The sequence below is a fragment of the Phocoena phocoena genome, chromosome 7, assembly GCF_963924675.1.
Source record: "Phocoena phocoena chromosome 7, mPhoPho1.1, whole genome shotgun sequence".
NCBI classification, from domain to species: Eukaryota; Metazoa; Chordata; class Mammalia; order Artiodactyla; family Phocoenidae; genus Phocoena; species Phocoena phocoena.
In genome coordinates this window covers 80,211,270-80,227,517 of record NC_089225.1, presented here as the reverse complement: position 1 = coordinate 80,227,517, position 16,248 = coordinate 80,211,270, and the positions used below count along the sequence as shown (strand labels likewise).

General features: G+C 39.3%; 1 protein-coding gene across 3 annotated transcripts in view; it reads right to left on the bottom strand.

Moving 5' to 3' along the window:
• Positions 1 to 16,248, bottom strand: part of SPATS2L (spermatogenesis associated serine rich 2 like) — a 169,572-nt gene that overhangs the window by 29,353 nt on the left and 123,971 nt on the right. For 2 of the 3 annotated variants that reach the window (XM_065880343.1, XM_065880344.1), the window contains one exon: positions 5,799 to 5,934. In XM_065880343.1, the coding sequence (XP_065736415.1) occupies positions 5,799 to 5,934 (136 nt within the window). Of the gene's footprint in view, positions 1 to 5,798; positions 5,935 to 7,284; positions 7,492 to 16,248 lie in introns of all 3 variants that reach the window. The other variant, XM_065880342.1, reaches the window with a different exon arrangement.

Here is a 16,248-nt window from a genome sequence, read left to right as displayed (position 1 = left end):
GTGTAGCTAGAAGGTTTATGTTTCAGGAAGTATGGGAAAAATATCTCGCGACTGCACCGATGTGAAAAGAGAAGACACTATGGCTGTGTTCTGGGGTATGTACCTGATCTGGGCAGGTAAAGGAAATCTCCCCCCCTCGGGTCTGCAGTGGTGGGTAGGAGGGCGGCTGGGGGAGGGGCAGAGAGGCACTCAGTTGTGTTGCAAAGGGAGGACTCTCCATCCTTCGCTCATGAGCTACAGCAGACCACGCAGAAGGGCTGTGCAGTCTTCCTCTCCCTTTCCTCTCACCCAGGCTTTCTCAGCCTTACCGATACCTTGGACCAGATCGTTCTTTTTTGGCGTGGTGGTGGAGCGGGGGATGCTGTCCCGTGCATACAAGGATAAGGAGTGCCATCCTGGCCTCTGCCTACTATATGCCAGTAGCACTACCTCTCCACAGCTGTAATAACCCAAAATATGTCCAGACATGCCAACTATCTCCTGGGGGGCAAATTCATCTGGCTGCAAACACCGCTCTAGCCCCAGACATATCACCTCTGCAGGATTCTCAGTCCATGGTTTTCAACCGTAGATGCACAAGAGAATCACCTGGGGTTCTTTAAAAACAAAAAACCCCCCTTTTTCTGGGTTCACTTATACCCAGTGAAATCAGCATCTCTCTGGGTGGTACCGAGGCAAAGGATGACCACAGAGCTCTGAGAGTGTGTAATTACTTTGGTATGGAGAGAAATACATATTAATTTACAGACATCGTCTTTCAGTCAATGTTCAGTTACTCATAAAGGGAACAAACAAAAAACCCAAAGAGCACAGAAAAACCAGGCTTTTAGCATTGTATGGAAAGCCAGGTATTAACAAAAAAAGCAGTTAAAAGTTTAGGGAATTTTGGGGGGAGGGAGGAAACAACCAACAAAGAAACAATCCTGCTATGCGATAAATCTGCAAAAGTGAAGAAAAATGTTCTTATTTGGACTCAAACTGAAGTAGTTCGAAGGCTGCACGCTCCAAGAATTTGATATTGTTTGGGTACCCAAGGAGCAGTAAAGTGGGAATACGGGACAGATTGCTGCTTGGCTTGTTCTGAAATGCAAGAACCCCACTGGTAATTTCTTCTCTGGGAGGCCTTCTCGAGTTGATATTCCAGAAAAAGACACAATATTTAAAATGTCACAGCAATGATATCTGGTGGTCTGTGTGTGATTCTGCTTGGATACCAACAGGGCTTTAGTAGCAGATAAAGAGCCCTCCTCTGGAGTGGGATTTGAGGGATGCAGAAGAAGATATACTTATCTCAAAATTGCTATTTCTTCAGCCTGCAATTCTCACTTTTAGAGTAATTCTTTTGGCTGGTGGAGAGTCTCAACAGACTGTCAACTTTGGTTAACATGCAAATCTGTCACTTTGGGACGGATGACACATGGTCATCAAAAGGATGAGGTTACCAGTTACACGAAAATGAGTTTCAGTCGTTAAAAGGAAGGAAAGGAGAAGGATACAGGGAGTCTGCTACAAGGTCCTATGGAGTAGTGAGTGGGGTCATGGTGAGGAGCCCCTAGCCTGTAGGGGGCAGTAGGAGGCTCACCTGCCTTTGCTGGAAGGGAGGAAACTCCAAGACGGAGGGTGAGTCGGCAGAGAAAGGGGAGGTGGGGGAGGGCTTCGGGTCGGGGAGCTGAGAGACTCCTGACCCACTTCCAATTTCCCGGCACTGCTTCAAGAGAAAATAAACACCGACCGGGTCCAGGAAGACTTTTGGCCCCTTTTTTTTACAGAAGGCATGCTTTGACCGATGTCCCTTTCCTTTTTGAAAGCAAAGCAGCCTAAAAATATTATCCCCTCCAGCCCCCATTACCCCAGCACACACCGTAACCCTCTGGCTTGTTACCATCTTCTGTTTTCTTTAGGAGTGCTTTTAATTAGATGTTAAATTGACAATAGCACCTAACAATTTTTACAGCTCTATTCTGGAATCCTTTCTCCGCCAGCATATGGAAAAACTATCAAGTATTACTCTCCTTCCTCAATGTTTTTTGAATTTAATGTTTTATTGCTCATTTAAAGCCGTCAACATCAACTTGGCCATGCACACACACAGATTTGTGGTGAGAAGCTAGACTAGTTTGCGCACAAAGCAATTAAACCTGGCAGCTATGATTCGAAAGGAGGAATATTTTCCAGTTGTGGTAGGGGCCAATCATATAGGAAAGAAACCAGCTGTTTCATGTTAGTTCCTGATGTTGACTTTTCACATAGACGCTCATGTTGCAAAATTTATTTTCTGTGAAGACATACTGTGAGGGCATTGTGTCATCTTTGTTCCCCTCTTAAATCCCCAGTTCTTTCTGGAAAAATGAGAAGGAGTCATGTAATGGTCATCTGGCCCTGTGTAACTGTGTCCTGGTTAAGTGCCAGCTCTGATATTATAATTTAGCTCCTTAATGGTCTTCTTCAGTAACATATTGAGCAAAATATTCTTCACAGCCAGATTGGGAAGGACAAGAATTTCCTTCATTTCACTCAGATATCCGCTCACTCAGTACCGAGCATATGCAAACAAGGGCTTTCTCCCAACCTCACACAATCATCATTCCCGTGAATTCCAGGGGGATCTGGGGGGAATTTAGTCACGCGGGATTTCACCTCCTGAAGTTGGTGCTTTGGTAGCAAAGTGAATGTGGAGAATTTTTTTACAAGGGTGTCTATATTTCTAAACGACACGCACGGCCTATTGAGTGCTTAGGTGAGAGAACGGGGTGGCCCCGAGGAAAGGGGTCAGAACCTACAGGGGGATGTATGCCGCCTCCCTGTTGCCTGTCCACCAGATGAGTCAACATCTGCCTCAGAACCAGCACTCTTTCTGGAAATCTCCAGAGGACTCCACATCCTCCAAATCTGGATATACTTTACGATGTTACCCCGAGGTTTCCGTTCTATTCAATGAATAGGGCTGTATTCAAAATTCTCTCTAGTGCCTAGAGTTTGTGATTTCACCACCACTAGGAAAGCTTCATTTTTTAAGCATTTAAGCTGCCTCCTTCGGTTCTGTGACCCCCTATTTCTCAAGAGCAGCACAATCCCTAAAATCCATCCTTTGCTCCTCAGAAAATCAGAGAGAGGCTTAATTCAAGCACATCACGCTGTTGCCTGGACTGCAGGCTTAATTGGAACAGAGGTGAAGTTTTTCCCTCTGGCATAAATGCATGTAAATGGTTGATAAAAAATAGTTTTATTTTTAAGTTAGAATTTATGTAATTATTTTGGGATCATTTTAATGAAGGGTTAGGTCAGAAAACAAGTGGTGGTGTTTTCTCATTTTGCAGCAATAGAAAATAGTTGATCTAAATTTTTTCTTCTTCAGTTTGGAGGAGAAGTTCCATTCTGTCAGGTAGGTGACTTTTAAACAGCCGTATTGCTTGGCAGGGCTCATTCAGAAGTGATCCTTCCCATCAGTTTAAAACACAAAACGAATTACAAGCAGAGACAAGATACACAACTTCCCTGGGTGCTGACCTTCCTGGCCTCACACTTCCAGCTCTTGAGGAGTAAAGCACTCAAAGAATCTGTTCTAAATCTCAAGATGTCTCGTGAGCCATGTGATGTTCATTTTACTAAGGAAATAAAATAAAATAAAAAATAAAAGTATTCAGAGCAGCTGGAGGAGAGAGGTAATTTGAGGTCATTGCTACACTTTGTCGATTAGTGCGTGAGTCACTCAGTTGGAAGGTATCATACAGAGGCCTCAGAGGAAGAGTTTATTCTAAAACGCCACACAAAAGGACAAGACAGTGGTCTTCTGCGAGCAGCTCACTAATGCCTCCAGACAGAGGCTGGCAAGCTACGACCCCCACGAGCCAGAGACGGCCCACGGTCTCTCCGCATGGCCTCTGGCTGCTTCCACGCCACCACAGCAGGCCTGAGTAGGTGCACTCAGTCCTCACCACCCGTAAAGCTCAAGATTTTTACTAGCTGGCCCTTTACAGGTGAAGTGGGCTAACTCTGGCTCTCGAGAACAGGCCTGGATGTCGAGTGTGCTTTTATAGATTAGGGTAGCTTAAGGATAAATTGTAAAAGTCATATAACTGTAAAATTTAAAAACCAATGATGATGATGATGATAATAACACCTTTTATCTGTATAGCATCTTTACCTTCTCCGAGTACTTTCAAACGTATTCTCGGAGTTTGCTTTGAACAATTAGTGAGGTTATAATCTGATCAAACAGAGAAGTGTTCCACGAAGGTTGAGATGGTGTGACGGGGTGGAGGGTAAATGACTCCTCACTGAATAACTGAAGGAGAGGCTTTCTTTCAAGTCCCTGGTGTCTATGCAGTCTTGGAATCTCACATTATACGTAGCAGATGGTTTAAAGTTCAAGAATTTTAGATTAGGTTAGCGTTCGGCGTAATCCTTAGTTTTACGCAACTCTACAATTAGCAAAAAAGCACATCAGCATCAAGGAAAGGACTTAGAATGAGAAGAATATGTGGAAGATGTGATCAAATTCTAGAATCACAGGACGCCAATATAGGGAAGGTGCTGTGTGAGCCTGGGCATTGTGGAACATGTAATGTGAGCCTGGGCATTGTGGACACATGTGTTTTCTTTGTTCTATATTTTCTTCTTTAACACCATGTTTCCTCCCGGGAACCATGGCTCTTCAAGTCTCAGTTCATGGAGTTCAGGTGGGGCTCCCCCCACCACTAACTCTGTGGTAGGCACATGACTCCAGCCTGGCTAGTGGGAAAACTCTGTCCCTCTAGCCACAGGGGCTGGTTTATTGACAGATACATGACCCAACCCAGCCAATGGGAATTAGGCCTTTTGGACTTTTTGTTGGAACTACAGGAAACGAAGGCCTCTCTCGGATCACAGGGGCTAAAGATTATGTAAGCTTGGAGCTGCCAGCGTGTCATCTTGGCTGCTACGTGGAGACAGTACCTAAGAATGAAGCCAAGAATAAGCAGAACCAGGAGATTGTGGGAGACACTGAAAGAGGAAAGGAGGCAGAGACAGAAAAATTGAATCCTGATAACATATTGGGCTTAGAACAAATTTGCCCAAAGGAATCTCCTGGAATTTTCATGTACATCAGTCAATAAGTCCTCTTTTCTCATTAACTAGTGTGATTTGAGTTTCTGTCACTTGAAAGTGAAAGCGTCCTGATGGATACACTGGTAACATTTTTCTGCTGATAATAACTTAACCTTTTTACTAAGAGGTATTTCATTCTAGTTCTGGACATGAGCAAAAGCACAGGGCTGAAAGAAATGTCTTCCATCAAAATCTGTTGCAGAGCAGGACAGGGCAGGACCAAAACCACACTGGTGTACCATTTCTTAATTCCAGTCTTAAAGATACCCAAGAATGGGGTTCTATCACTAAGCTTATGTAAGACGTTTCTCAGTTTTGTTAAGGGAGTTTTTCTTATTTTATGATGATATCAGGCTGGAAAGTATTTTCTTCTGAGTAGCATTCATGATGTTAACCTTAAAGATTTGTCAAAAATATCGCTTTTGATGTTTTGTTCTTTGTTGAGGTTGTGTTCTACATCATTCACAGACTTTGGGGCCAGCTTCAAACTCCAATGAATTATGTCTATCAGGTTTCCCTTTATTCCAACATTTTCTCTTCTTTTTTATTCCCAAGATATATGCATCTGTCTGCAGGGCTTAAGAAAATCTGCTGAAGTGTTGTTCTGTGATGTTTATGGATTAAATAAACAACATTTTCCATCTGATGTCTTTACCTATAGGAATAGCTGAAGTGCCATAAATTTATAGTTTCTAAGTCAAATTACTCACCAGTTGTGTAATTCAGCAAAGGCAGCTTTGATCTTCTTCACTGAACTATCCACTTCCTCCTTGATCATGACGCGATATCTAGTTAGAGACACGGTGCAGCGTTGCAAATCCTTCACCGACTTCTCAATATTTGGGCCTAAAATGAATGTCGAGAGAAAGCATGTTAAAGCGAGCACTTTATTTTTTTATTTTTGAGCTAAACAACAACAAAAAAAGCAACTAACTCACCCCCTTCCAATAAAAAGAGAGAGATTTGTCTTTTGTTTTTCAATGGAAAAAAAAAAGTTCCTTTAAGAGGATGTTTACAACCCAGACTGGGTGGTTGTGTGGCCCCTGGGACAGCTGGGATCTCACCAGTGGGCTCTCTGGATGGGCCATTTGGGGCACGTGTGTCTCCTCTGCCCTTTGGAAAGAGGCTCTGATCATTATGTTCTATTGCAAACTGTAGTTTCTTAGAATCTGATACGTCTAAAGACCATTTGTGCTGCTGGCTCTCTCGATAGACACCACTCTGCATAGTTTAAAGCCAGCAGGGCTTTTGGAAGAGGAAAATGACAGAGAGGTTGGGAGAGGTACAAATGGGCTAGAGAGAGGACAGAGCATCGCTGCCAGGTACCCTGGCTCTGGCCCCATCAGTCCTGAGCCAGGCCTGTAATTATAGCAGCAGCACTTAAAGCAGCTCTGTGGGTGCCAATCTTGCCTGATTTCCTGAAACTGTCACTAGGGTTTACAGACAGTGCAGAGCAAACAGGCAAATTGTACTTATCCCAACAAGGGCATGTTTCTTAGAAGAAAGAAATCTCTCTCAAGAAAAGTGAGAAGGTATAATCAAACCCAAGCCAAGGAAATCAGATGCAACTGAGGCTGAATGAGAAGAGTATTATTTAATCTTCTGTCAGAAAGGAAGTGATTTAGCCCTTTTCATTTTTAATACCAGTTATGTGTAAAGTATATCAAAGCTCAAAAAGTGATAAAAATATAATGTGTCAAATATAAAACTCTCTTTCAGTGTATATCGTCTGCAAGTCCTAACACAGAACTGAATTTACGTGAGGAAGGTCATATCAGAAGAAGACACAGCAGCCTCTAAACTCATCTTCATTCAGGGCAAGTTCAGCACTTACAAGCTCACATATTGGGGAAACATTCAGCCTTCACATTGCTAAAAGAGCTCCTGCATTACCATTTGCTTTATAGGATGTAAGGGGAGAAAGTATTCATGGTACAAATTTATCCATGCCTACAAAGAGAACGGCCACAGAGGGGCAGAAAAAGGGGAAATAATTCCACTTAAACATTCCAGACCTTTAATTAACAATGAAGGAAATCACATCTGGCTTTTAACCTATGTGGCTCACAGAAAGAAATGCAATTTCATGTGTATCTCTCTTCACTAAGCAGCATCTTTTGGAAAGTTCTGTCATTCGGGTACTCCTCTGTGTGTACAAAATATGTTGAATCATTTGTGCAAAAGAAATCACTTTACCTCTTTTCTTTGCCAACTCATCTGGCTTTATTTCAAGATGAGCTGCAGGGGCATTGGACTTAACAGGAGAAGTTTTTGCCTTAGGCTTGCTTGGGTTACAAGGCTGCTCAGCTGACCAGTGTAGGCCATCTGACCCCTCTGGTGTTCCATGTATAGGTTTGGGGTTCCCATCTAAGGATAGTTTCTGTTGCAGTGGTCTGTTGCCTTCTGTAAGAAAACACCAAATAATGACTGTGAAGTGATAAACTAAAAACACTGATGATAAAGTGATGGGGGATGCCGCGATTTTTGTTTTTGTTTACATGTTGGCAATAGTGCCTTTCACTGCAAACGGTCAAGAAACTGTTTTAATAGATGCCCTGGGAGATGAAAGGGTATACTGGAAAGAACCTTGTACTTGGAGTTACAAGACCTGGGTGGGTGTTTTGGCTCCAGTAATTACTTGCAGAGTGACCCCAGGCGAGCCACTTATCTCTGAGCCATAGTTTCCTCACCCATAACCACCCAGGAAGGTCACTAGGAGCCTTACATGAGGTGAACAGTTTGTTTTCCCCCATTCAGTAAAGGCTTAGGCGTCTTTAAGTATGATTTCATATTGAGGCTATAAAAACATAGCCCTCCCACCTCCAAGTGCTACATCAATGTCTTGTGGTATTTTATTCAGAATTAATGAAGGCAGAAGAGTGACTGGAGATAGGGCAAGAATGTAGTGACAACAGGTTCTATGATCATTTCATCTAATTTATAGAAGGACTCAATCAGGAAACATCATCACAGTAACTCAACTATATTTAAAATCTTGGGAGTCAGATTCTCTCTGGAGCTTTAACAGATGTGGCAATAAATTAAGCAGCGCATTGCTTTCAGCGTCTTTTAAAGGTAGGTTCCTATTTAGTTATTGCTGGAGTGAATTAAATGGCACCTTTGTGGCCTGAAAAGGAAATGTATCACCATTAACATCTTACTCACAACCAGAGAGAGCTTGGGGTGTGAGACAAGGGGAAGCCGGCATGCTTTTGCAGGTCAGGTTCTTAGAGAAAGCTGGGTGTAGTGGAAAGAGTGCAGGTTTGACACGCTCTGATCTTCCCGATGTCTGGAAGACCCTGTAGGAATGACTGCACTTCTCTGGCCAACTGCAGCTTATACCCAAACAGAGCACAACATCATCTCTGTGACACCCAGCCCCCTTTCAAATAGTCACCCTGCCTCACTTCTCTCTACTCCGTGGTGCCTTGTAAAAACTTAGTGCATTATACTCTAACACAAGGTTTCCATGTCTGTCCCTTCCTTGCAGAGGCTATGACGCACTTGAAGGCAGGTGCTAAAATCATATTCGTTTTGAAGCTCCAGTACTTGTGTCTAGGTCAATGGCTATCTGTAGAATTGTGACTGAATTAAAGTACTCTTAAAATGATTTCATAGGAAAAAAACAAGAAACAAAGAATACCTTTCCTGACACTGTCACAAACATTACAGAGACTACACTTGGAAAGTACGGAAGAATACGATCTGGTCCTCGTCAATTTGATTTTAGACATTCGCCCATTTATGATGGACAAATTTGACTTTAGTTGAATCCATCATTTACTACCTATATATTAAAAAGGCACAGCATACGGTTTTAATGGGCTGAATACTGAGTGCCCTTTAAAATTTATTTAAAGGGAAATTACAGCATCCAATGAAATGTTCAGCCCAGGTGGTGAACAAAGTAAATGAGTACTGAAAACATCATTTCCTCCAGTAACAAAGCAGATTTAAATGGTAGTATACAATTTTATCTTTAGTTATAATAAAGTTTGGAACTTCCCTGTAGAGCAGTAGTTGTCAAACTTTAGTGTGCATGAGTTTCTCCCCTAGTACTTACTGCAAATGCAAATTCCCCAGCACCACCTCCAGAGATTCCGATTCAGAAGTAGATCCAGGATTCAACTTCCTAGGTATTTCTGTTGGGGTGGAGATAGGTGGTACCTAGGTAGTACCACCCACCAGGAGAAACTCTACTGTGAAAGATGAAAAACTAATTTTTTGGGGGGTGGGAGGGGCTGTGCCCCATGGCATGTGGGATCTTAGTTCCCTGACCAGGGATTGAAGCTGTGCCCCCCTGCAGTGGAAGCGTGCAGTCTTAACCACTGGACCATCAGGGAAGTCTCGAGAAACTAATTTTTTGATGAATCTATAAATGTTTTGTTAAAAGTAATTAAGTATAGGCTGGTTCCACCTCACTCCCTCTCTAAATCATAGCTGAGATTCAGGCCTGATGAAATTTTATAAATTGAGAATCTAAAATACAGCTCATTGTACATAGTATAGTAAATTATTGTTATTCTTGAAAATAAGGGGATTTCTATTATAGCCTAGTGGAAATAAAGACCTTAGAACAGAGGAAAATATTATTCTGTTGAATGCAAAAGCATTTTAAATGGAGGACAAGCATGCAAATGAGCTTGGGCTCATTAACCTAGAGCTGAAAATCTTTTGTTCGTGTATCAGAGAACTGATATGTGGGCTACTGGTTCATCATCCATCCAAAAACTATTTATTGAGAAATTGGAGTAGTAGTATCTTTTTAGGTCCTGAAAAGCTGTCTCATTAGTGAGGTCACTGAATGCTGGAAAGATCTGAATTCTCAAAGACTACTTGGATATATTTGCACACTGGCTGTACAGATCTGTCTCCAAATAAGTAAAACTCTAGGACTCTTTCAGATGAAAACTGGTGGAGAGTTATAGAACCATAATAGAAGTAGGTTCATCTTGACCACAAATCCAGATATTTCTAGCAACAGAATAACAAGAGTTCTTTCCTGGATACAGTGATTTTCCTCTAACATTATGGGCTAGAAGTACCATCAGTTTTCTACCTTTCTGGAAATCCACTTGTAGACTCCAATAGACTATAGTTGACTTGGAGTTGCTTCATATCGCTGTCCATTAAGGTAGCCATTAGCCACATGTGGCTATTGAACACTCGAAATATGGCTTGTCTGAATCAAGTTGGCTGTAAGTGTAAATTACACACTGAAATTTGAAGACTCAATACAAAAAGAGAAGAGTTAAAAATATTCCTTTGGGGCTTCCCTGCTGGCGCAGTGGTTGAGAATCTGCCTGCTAATGCAGGGGACACGGGTTCAAGCCCTGGTCTGGGAGGATCCCACATGCCACGGAGCAGCTAGGCCCGTGAGCCACAATTACTGAGCCTGCGCGTCTGGAGCCTGTGCTCCGCAACAAGAGAGGCCGCGATAGTGAGAGGCCCGCGCACCGCAATGAGGAGTGGCCCCTGCTTGCCACAACTAGAGAAGCCCTTGCACAGAAACGAAAAACAACACAGCAAAAATAAATAAATTAATTAATAAACTCCTACCCCCAACATCTTCTTTAACAAACAAAAAAAAATTCCTTTGATAATTAAAAAAATATTGATCACATGTCAAAATGATTTGGGGTATGTTGTTAGATAAGATATATTACTCAATTTAATTCACCAGCTTCTTTTTACTTTTTTAATGTGTCTACTAGAAAATTTTAAATTACATATATAGCTCACATTACATCTCTATTGAAAAGCACTAATATACACCAAAAGAAGTACAAGACTGTTGGTCTCTCTAGACTAAGAGAGTATTGATTTTAGTGCAACCTTAAAATATCCTCTGCAATTTCTACATGAGAAAAGTAGAGACAGTGATGTATTATTATCTTGTTCATCGTTACATGCTTGGTGCCTTGTGAGTACATTATGAATACTGAATGGATGCATGAATGATTGAATCAGCATTACTTTGGTACTGTGCATGCCTGGGGCCTTTCCAATTATAGGGAGCCTAGTTTGATGTGAGTCTCTGGCTATGTCTTTATCCTACAGTCATCAAATACTTGAACCAAAGTAGCTACATCTTGGAAAGAAAAGTTCTCTCTGGAAACACCCAATCTGCCCAGATTTCAATAAAAATTATATACATTTTAATTTAATCCTTGTCCATGTATTTAAAAAATTGCTCCTAGAAGCTTATGTGTTTCTGAATCTATTACCTAAGCCTTCCTTTTATTAAAAATACTTATCAAATCCCAATATTTATATAACTTCTTGAGTATGGTTCTGATTCAATTTAACTCAACAGACCCGTGCCCACTCACTGTGTGCTTGCCTTGGCTAATTCACAGGAGTTAAATGGGACATAGTCTCTCTGCCCTTAACAACTAGTATATAAAATTGCAAAAGTAATATAAGACTCCAGCATGATAAATCTGAATTGACCTTTCCCCACTGTACTGTCCTGGCACCTTTGTTGAAAATCAATTGACTGTATATATGGTACTCTATTTCTGAACTCTATTCTATTCCACTGATCTAACTGTTTCTCCTCACCCTGATACCACACTACCTTATTTACTAATTACTATATAATGAGTCTTAATATCAGGTAATGAATGTCCTCCAACTTTGCTCTTCTTTTTCAAGACTGTTTCAAGATCTTAGGCCCTTTGCATTTCAATATGTGTATTTCTACAAAAAAAGTCTGATGAGATTTTGACTGGTTTGCATTGAATCTATGAATCAATTTAGAGATAACTGGTTTCTTAACAATCTTGCATCTTTTGATCACTGAACATGATATATCTTCCCATTTTTTTTAGGTTTTCTTTAATTTGTCTCAGCATTGTTTTATAGTTTTTAGTGTCTTGTGCATCTTTAGTTAAATTTATTCCTAGGTATTTTAGACATGCAAAATGTCACTGTATATAATTTTTTTAAAATTTCATTTCCCAACTGCTGGTTGCTAGAATGCAGAAATACAAATTAACTTTTTATATATTTGAGCTTGTACCTAAAACACCTTGCTACTTTCCTTATTAGTTTTTTGTTTTGTAGCTTTCTTAGAATTTTCTACATGGGCAATAATGACATCTGTAAATGAAGTTTAATTTCTTCCTTTCCTATCTTTCCTTGTCTTATGGGACTGGTTAGGAATCCTAGTAAAATGTAGAATAATCATCCTTGCATTGTTCTCGATCTTAGGAAAACTACATTCAATGTTTTATTATCAAGTATTATATTAGCTGTATAGTATTTTTTCATATGTTTATCGGTAAATTCTCTTATATTCTGGGAGTTTTTATTTTGTCAAGTGATTTGAGATGATCACGCTGTTGGTTTCTTTGATTTTGTTCATGCAGTGAATTACACTGATTGGTTTTTAAATGCTAAATCAATGTTGCATTCCTGGAAAAAAGTACCCTGGTCTTGGTGTATTATCTTGGGTTTAAATATTGCTTACTTCAGTTTGCTAATATTTTGTTGAGGATTTTCCTCTTTTACTCATGAGCAATATGGTTCCTAAATTTTTCTTGTAACGATTTTTGTCAGGTTCTGATAAGGTTATGCTGGTCTCATTAAAAGAGTTGAAAAGTGCTCCCTTCCTTCTATTTCTAAACTATTTCAGAAGATAAAAATATGTTTAAGGTTGCTATTATTTCTTTCTAAAATGTTTTTAAGAGTTCACTGGTGAAGCAATCTAGGCCTGGAATTTTAATTACCAATTGCTTTGATAGGTTTCGGGCTATTCAAATGTTCTATTTCTTATGTACATTTTAGTAATTCGTATTTTTTAAGAAATTCATCCATTTCACCTTTTGGCATAAAGTTGCTTATAATATCTTGTTTGTTGTTAGTCTTTAAATGAACGAGGGGTCAGGGTCAATTTCATTACCGATATTGGTAATTGGGTTATTGTATTTTCATTATGATGTAGTTCAAAATATTTCCTAGTATCTCTTGTGAATTTTTTTCTTTGACCAATGGATTATTTATTTATTTTTACTTATTTATTTTGGCCGCACCATGTAGCTTGCGGGATCTTAGTTCCCTGACCAGGGATTGAACCTGGGCCCTCAGCAATGAAAGCGGGAGTCCTAAGCAATGGACTGCCAGGGAATTCCTGACCAATGAATTATTTAGAAGGCTGATTAGCTTCTGAATTTTTGGAAATTTTCTAGATATCTTATTGCTATTAATTGTTAATTTACTTCTATTTTTGGTCAAAGGGCATACTCTAAAGATTTCAAAACTTAAATTTTGTTTTGAAACTTATTTTATGGTCCAGTGATTGGTCTATTTTGGTGAAAATGCCATGTGCTCTTGAAGTTGTTGGGTGTAGTGTACTACAAATGTCAATTAGGTCAAGTTGGTTGATAATATTGTTCAAATCTTTTATACTCTTACTGATTTTTAATATACTTGCTCTATCAGTTGCTAAGAAAATGGTGATAAAACCCATAACTATTGTGGATTTGTCTCTTTCTTTAGTTCTGTCAATTGCTGCTTCATGGGTCTGGAAGCTTTGTTGTTAGGTGCATGTAAAGTTAGAGTTGTTATGTCTTCTTAAGGAATTGATCAATTTATTATTATGAAAAGATCCTAATTATCTCTGGTAATATTCCTTGTATTGAAATCTTCTTTGGTGTTAATATAGCTTACCTTTTGGATAGTATATCTTTTCCTTTCTCCTTTAACTTTAGGCCTGTCTCTCTTTCTATGTAAAGTGCATCTCTTGTAATCAGCATATAGTTGGGTCTTGCTATTTTATCCAGGCTGTCAATCTCTGCTTTTTAATTCGAATTTTTAGTCCATCTCCATTTAATGTAATTTTTGATATTATTGGGTTATGTTTACCATTTTGAGTTGTGTCTACTCTTTATCTCTTTGATCTTTTTCCTTACTTCTTTTAGGTGAATTTGTTTTCAAGTAATAGTTAGTCTTGTCTTTTTTTGTGATACCTCTTCATTCTTTGTCTTTAGAGACTGTTCCAAGGATTACAGTATGTATCATTAATTTATTACAGTGTCCTTTGAATCAATATTATACTGCCTCATGTATAATGTAACAACCATACAATAGTATAATTCCACTTACCCACTCCTGTCAATTGTATATTTATAGTCATATATTTTACCTCTACATTTGTTGTAAACCTCACAATACATTGTTATTGTTTTTGCTTTACACAGTCAATTGTTTTTTTAAAAAAAATAAGAGAAAAAAACTTTTCTTTTTATCCATATATTTACCATTTTCAGTATTTTTCATTTCTTCCAGCAGATCCAAATTACAATCTGGTATCATTTACTTTCAGCCTAAAGAATATCTTTCAGCTTGTTTTGTAGTGCAAGTCTGCTGGTGATGAATTCTTTCAGCTTTTGCTTATCTGAAATTATCTTAGCTTTACCGTCCTTTCTGAAGGATATTTTCACTAGATATACAATTCTGTATTGGCAGTTATTCCCATTACATTACAGATTTCATTCTAGAGTTTTCTGGCCATATTGTTTCCAATGAGAAGTCAACCTTTATTCTTTTTGTTGTTTCCTGTTTGCCATGTGTCTTTTTCTCCCCTGGCTGCTTTTAAGATTTTTGTCTTCACTTTTGACTTTCAGCAGTTTGACTACGATATGCTTTGGTGTGATTTTCTAACATTTACTCTGCTTGGATTTTGCTGAGCTTTTTGGATATGTGGGTGGTTGTTTTATGCTGAGTTTGTAAAAACTGTGGCCATTGTTTCTTCATAAGCGCCCTCCCTCCATTCTCTTCTTTTTTTCTTCTGAGATTCCTATTGCATATCTGTGAGACTGCTTGATACTGTCCCTTAAGTCACCGAGGCTCTGCTTTTTGTTGCTATTTTTTCTTTTAATCTTTTTCTCTGTTCTTCAGTTTGTTTATTTTTATTTTTAATTAATTAATCTTAGTTCCCCGACCAGGGATCGAACCCATGCCCCATGCAGTGGAAGCGTGGAGTCTTAACCACTGGACCTCCAGGGAAGTCCCTGTTCTTTAGTTTGGATGATTTCTTCTGACCTGTCTTCAAGTTCACTGATCCTTTAGTCTTTATTGTCCAAACTGCTGCCAAAGGCATCTGATGACTTTCAAAAAAAATTCAGTTATTGTACTTTTTAGTTCTAGGATTTCCATTTTATTCTTTTCATCTCTCCTAAAATTCTCCTCTCTTCACCTTTTTTTGGTAAAATTTTAAAACATATTTATAATCCTTATCTGCTGATTCCAACATCTGGGTTGTCTATGGGTCTGCTTCTAATGACTAATCTTTTCCTTCACTATAGGTTACATTTTCTTCTTCCCATGTCTAGTAATTTTTTAAACTGGATACTGAGTATTGTGGATGACACACTGAGAAACATTGGATTTTGTTACTTTCCTCTAAAGAGTTTTGTATTTTCTTCTAATAAGTCATTAAAATACCAGCATATCACTCTCGGCTCCCCCCACCCTGCCTTTTGCCTTGAAGGCAAATGTTAGGCATCTTATAAAACAAGCTGGAATGGAAGTAGGTAAGGGGATAGTAGACTGTTCCTTAAAATACCTTTATTTAATTACCCTGTTTTATATTTCTTTTCTTAAGTTTGCCCCCCATCCTATCTGCTGACTCCAAATGCAGAGTTTCCCCATTTTCTGACAGGCAGTCAGCCTCCTCCCTCCCAAAGCTCTCTCCCTCTGAATTCTATGCTGCAGTTTCCCATACTCTGCTTCATCAGTCAATCCTCTTCCACCTACTTTCCTTCCTTTAGAAATTGAGGCCCTCTTTTCCCTTTTCTTCATTATTGTGGATTTCTATATTTAAAAATCCTTTACTATAATTCACTGGGGTTTATGATGAAGAAGATATAAATTCATGCCTTTCTTTTTCTTAAAAAATTCTTGATATGCTTTGCCAAATTATTTTCCAGTCACTTGGACCCACTGACATTCAGCTGTAATGCATGCAATTGTTCTCACACTTAACTGTTGCCAATACTGAGAACTATCAATTTTCCAGTTACTAAATCTCAGTGTCAACTTACATATTGGACTTGTCCTTGACTTGATTTATTTTACAGAGCAAAACATGAACTGTGGTGGTTGTTTTTTGTTAACAGCACCAGAGAAAACAAATCTTCCTTTTGGGAGAAATAC